Source organism: Egretta garzetta, unplaced genomic scaffold (genome assembly GCF_000687185.1).
Source record: "Egretta garzetta isolate BGI_Z169 unplaced genomic scaffold, ASM68718v1 scaffold1, whole genome shotgun sequence".
Taxonomy (NCBI): domain Eukaryota; kingdom Metazoa; phylum Chordata; class Aves; order Pelecaniformes; family Ardeidae; genus Egretta; species Egretta garzetta.
The window spans coordinates 2175030-2179761 of record NW_009258542.1 but is presented as its reverse complement, the minus strand read 5'-3'; the positions used below and the strand labels follow the sequence as shown (position 1 = coordinate 2179761).

Here is a 4732-nt window from a genome sequence, read left to right as displayed (position 1 = left end):
TACCCGGGGAGGAAAACAGTCAAACCAAGCCTCAAAATAACGCTATTTGAATAGTTTACAAGCATTAGGAACCCTAGAGTTTAAATCTAGCCTCATTTCCTCACTGGAGACAGCCAGAGGAGGAAAGGAGATTTAAAACTGGATTGAAAAGGATATGGGGCTTGATTTTCCTCTTGCTTCCATCAGTGTAAATCTTACTATATTTAAAGTAAAGCAAGCAAGCAAACCCAAACAAATGACCATTTAAATGTAACCAAGATGTGTAGGGCTCAGAATGGCAGGGACCAAAGGTGCTAATCCCAGGAAAAAGCTTCCACTGCAGTGGGAACTGATTTTAAGAAAATACATTTGAGCCCCACGCAGTTCCCTGTGGTTTTTCTCCCATTGCACTGAGGCAGGAGAAGGTGGACCGTTCTGACCGCTAATTGTCACCCTCCCATCTGATGGCAAAGCTGGAAGGCGGTGAGCAGCAGCCCCTTCCCCTGTGACCGCCCCTTCCCCACCCGGCAGAGAGCAGCTTCCCCGGAGCCAACAGCTGGTCTTTCAGTGCCATTCCCACTCCAACTTCACGTGTTTGTGCTCGTTTTAGGAACTTAAACGGAGCCAAACACTTTAAAACTTCCCCTATTCATGCCCTGGGGAAAGAGGATGAAGTGTTGACAAAAGAGTAAATTTATCAGATTCTCCTGAGTTTATCAAGAACATTCCCTTTCTCAATTTTTAACAGCCACTCATGGCGTTGTCCTGAGGGCAGAAAGGTGAGTACTAATGAAGCACACAATTTCTTTAGTGGCATTTTACAGAAGTCAGGTTTAAGAGCAATTTGCGGTCAGACAGTATTACAGACACAGCTCTTACTGAATGTCTAACCTTGCTCATCATATGATAACTGATTTTGAAAGGTAGATTAATGCATTTCATAAGGTATGTTCACCCCCTTCCAGACATACACACCCATCACGCGCTTCCTATGGACATGTTTCAAATGTTTAGCCTCTACCAAGATTGAGAGGATTGCGGGGAAGCAGGCATTTAAAGAGATACTTTCTCACTTCTTTTTGGTTTTAGAAAGAAGATTATTTATGGACGGTGTTTTGGTTCTTTGATTACCCGGATTTTGAAAACAGATTCAAAAAAAATTGGTTTGAAATACAAAGGCATAAACACATATGTAATGTAAAAACTAAAATCCACCATACTGGTTTTTAGAAGCATTTTCCATCAAGAAAGTGAATTCCTTCATGAAGCGATGGCAAAGCTGGTTCTTTTCTGGCGTCCCCGACATCATAGTAAGCCAGACAGGCTCCCCAATCCGTGGCATCGTGTAGAGATTGCAAATGGTCGTTCTAGAAAACAAGAAATCCAGAAGACTGAACAAAATAACAAAAAGCAGAGATCCCTATTCAGAGAGTTTACTGCAACATTTCGTTCCAGCTGTCATTTCTATCAGAAACAAAATTTCTCTCCTCAGCCCTTATCCAAACCATGTTGCTCATTAAAATAGCATGAATTCACCCTTCTGCCTCGCAGAGTTCAGATTCTTCCTGCATGTACCTGAACTGATCCCAAGCGCAGTAGCATCCACTGTCAAAAGGCAAGAGCTGCCCTGCTCCGAAGGCAGAAGAAATGGATTTTTTTTTCTTGTTATCTCCCTGTTTTCTCTCCATTCCATCCAAAACATGTAAATCCTCCATAGTTCTGCTTGGTTTATGACTAGGGCAAGTTTATGTGTACCTGACTTATAAAAATACCTTAACGTCCTCCTTGCTTTAAAAAGTAGGTGTCTTCTCCAGGCCAAACCCACCAAAGCCTGGATTAGTAGAGAGGGGGACCAGGTTACTTCTTTAGCTCTAAGTAAAGCGTACAAGAGTCAAAGCTACCCCACTCTTTAAAGGATTACGTGCCTACCCGCGTCCTTTTTGCCTCTACAGAGGACAGTGAATGTATGATTAAAACTTTGGCTCAGCAGTAAAACACCAGATTAAAACCCCACAGACTACTGTTAAACTCCTCCAAAATCTAAACCAAATCTGAGTTTTGTTTTAAGCACAATGCCTACGTTATGACGCCGTGGGAACCTGTATTTTCATTGCAGTAAAAATGTAAGCCTGAAAAAACCCAAACCAGCAAAGGAAACAACGGATCAATTCAGGCTTCTCCCCAGCTAAGGCACTGCTTTTTCTAGAAGAGATCTTTCTGTTTTTCAAGACAAAGATTTACATTATCCCATTATTATGTGTACCTACACACACACGATTTATAAGGATCTTCTCTGGATATGTTGGTCTAAAAATTTATCGACACTTCCAGCAGTAAAGCGATGGCTGTGCACGTCAGGCAGGCAAACACACTCGGGCAGCAGCTGCCAAATCTTCCGTGGTTTAGTGTTTAAAGTGAAACTCCCTAGGAAGCGAGAGCCCGGCACGTCAGCAGCAGAGCAGCACGCAACGGCGCCGGCACGAGGGGCACTGGGAGGAGGAAGGAGTTATTCCCTGGTTGTTCCGCAGGGAAGAAGGCAGCTCTGTGGTGACAAGACCCCCAGACAGCTCCCCAAAGGGCGGCGAAGGTGACCGTGCCCAAGTCACTGGGACTGCTCAAGAAGAAAGGGGGTGAGGGGAGCAGTGACATTTTCTGCCTTATTTTTTCTACCAGTTTTCGTTAAATACAAAATCCACCCTGTGTGTTCAGAATAGTCAAAATCAATTCCTCAAAGGTTAGATTTTCAGACACTCCACTGCCACGGGCACGATGGGAAAGCCAGAAGTCAGTCCACGGGCTGGAGAGGGGGAAGGTCAAGTCTCAGAGCTGCTCTGCATTAACCCTCTGCCGCTGCTGCCCTCCTGGGAGGGAGGCAGAGCCCGATTACAGACCTGGGCACGACAGCCCTGCCAGGTTGGACACGAGTGGGGCGTGCAGCCGGGGGACACCGGCACTGCCGCACCGCGGGGGATCCGGAGGGTCTCCAGCAGCCCAGCGCTCTCGGGGCACCGGGATTTCCTGCCTGGGCAGTAGCAAGTTGGGACTAGAGGTGGGATTACCAAGGGAAAGCTTTCTGTTCACAGCCCATTAACTGGAGTGGATGTTAAAGAGGCCCAAGGAAAGGGAGAAACCCCAAGTCCAGGGACTTCAAAGCTCGATGAGTCTCAAAGCCCAAAACACGTACTGAAACGTAACACCCCCCAGCCACAGCTGACCTTAGAAGCTGAAGAGAAATCAAACAACTTAATGTAAAATACAGCTTATTTCTCCTTCATATGCAAACTAACCCAAGCCAAGCCCCTTGCAGCTCGGCTGTTTTGAAAAAAGAAACTACTTCTGTACTAAAAAACCAACATATTAAAATATTTGTTTTCGTTGAAAAGATAGACCGAGTCTTGTGATTCGTTATTTACTATTCTGGTAACCCTGGCTGCATCTGCAACTGATAGTGTTTCCTCAGAGAGAGATCAGATTGCCCTGGCCGGCGGCCAGCAGGCATGTGACTGCGGTGCAGGGAACCTCCATGCCAGCGCAGGCAGCAATGGCACAGAAACCAAGGGCAAGGATTAACTGCTTTCCAGCTCTGCAAACACAGCAGGAAAATGCTCTCCTTCCATTTATTAAAGAACAAAAACAACAAAAAAAACCCAACCACCACCACCACCACTCCCCGCCCCCCCCTCCAAACCTGCTACAGGGAAGTTAACCGGATTTAAAAAATAACAAGCATTAAAAATCAAATTGGCCCCTCTTGGCCATCTGCAGCAAGCAGCCCCCTCCCCGCCGCTCCTCCAGCAGGAAAATGCTCTCCTTCCATTTATTAAAGAACAAAAACAACAAAAAAAACCCAACCACCACCACCACCACTCCCCGCCCCCCCCTCCAAACCTGCTACAGGGAAGTTAACCGGATTTAAAAAATAACAAGCATTAAAAATCAAATTGGCCCCTCTTGGCCATCTGCAGCAAGCAGCCCCCTCCCCGCCGCTCGTCGCCCCCCAGGCACACCAGCGTCGCACGGCGGCACGCACGGGGAAGTTCAGTTAATGAGAGTCTCTCTCTCTCTGTTCTTTTGAGGGTTCCGGTGCATTTCGAACGGTTTATATTTGGAAATGCTTCTGGGAGGCTGAACTCCAGGCTGGAGCTTACGGGCACCTCAGCGGCAGCGATGGGTGCAGCAGGGGCTGGGGGAGCTCCTCAGGAAACACCTTCACATCTAACAGCGGCTTGAAACCAAACAAAGCCCAGCCCAGCCAAACGAAAATGAAGACCTGAGCAAAACCCCTCCTGCGGCCGCCGGTCAGGGGTTGTGCTGCTCCCCGCTTCCTCCTTCACCCTCGCCCAAACACACCCGCAAACCTCCCCAGCCTTTGTCCTGGATTTTAGTACCAGCCTGAGCCATCCTCCCCTTGGTGCGGTACAAACCAACCGAGCCAGATGGCTCCCCGGGGATGAGAGCATCCCTCTGCAGCCCCCTTCCTCCCGAAGGGAAACACTTCTGACCCTCAGCACTGCGCCCCGAGAGCTGCTCTGCTACTGAAGAGTTGCAATATGATGGCAAAGCTTGGCATCTCTTTAGGGATCGTTTCAAAAAAAGAAATTACATCAGTGGTTTATAGAACTTAATTCGCATGCTTTTGCTCCCTATCCTCATTCCTTCCTTCCAAAGATGATTTTTCCTTAAAAAGGAAAAAGAAAAAATGAAGGCAATAATTGCTGCAATGAGTGCAGGGAGCCTACACGACTCCTGTGCC

At 47.4% G+C, this 4732-nt stretch overlaps 1 protein-coding gene across 7 annotated transcripts in view; it reads right to left on the bottom strand.

The window, feature by feature from the left end:
• Positions 1–4732, bottom strand: part of FNIP1 (folliculin interacting protein 1) — a 47091-nt gene that overhangs the window by 10422 nt on the left and 31937 nt on the right. For 5 of the 7 annotated variants that reach the window (XM_035902424.1, XM_035902442.1, XM_035902429.1 and 2 more), the window contains one exon: positions 1200–1370. In XM_035902424.1, coding sequence (XP_035758317.1) covers positions 1200–1370 — 171 coding nt within the window. The remainder of the gene's footprint in view (positions 1–1199; positions 1371–4732) is intronic. The other 2 variants (XM_009647001.2, XM_035902445.1) reach the window with 1 other exon arrangement.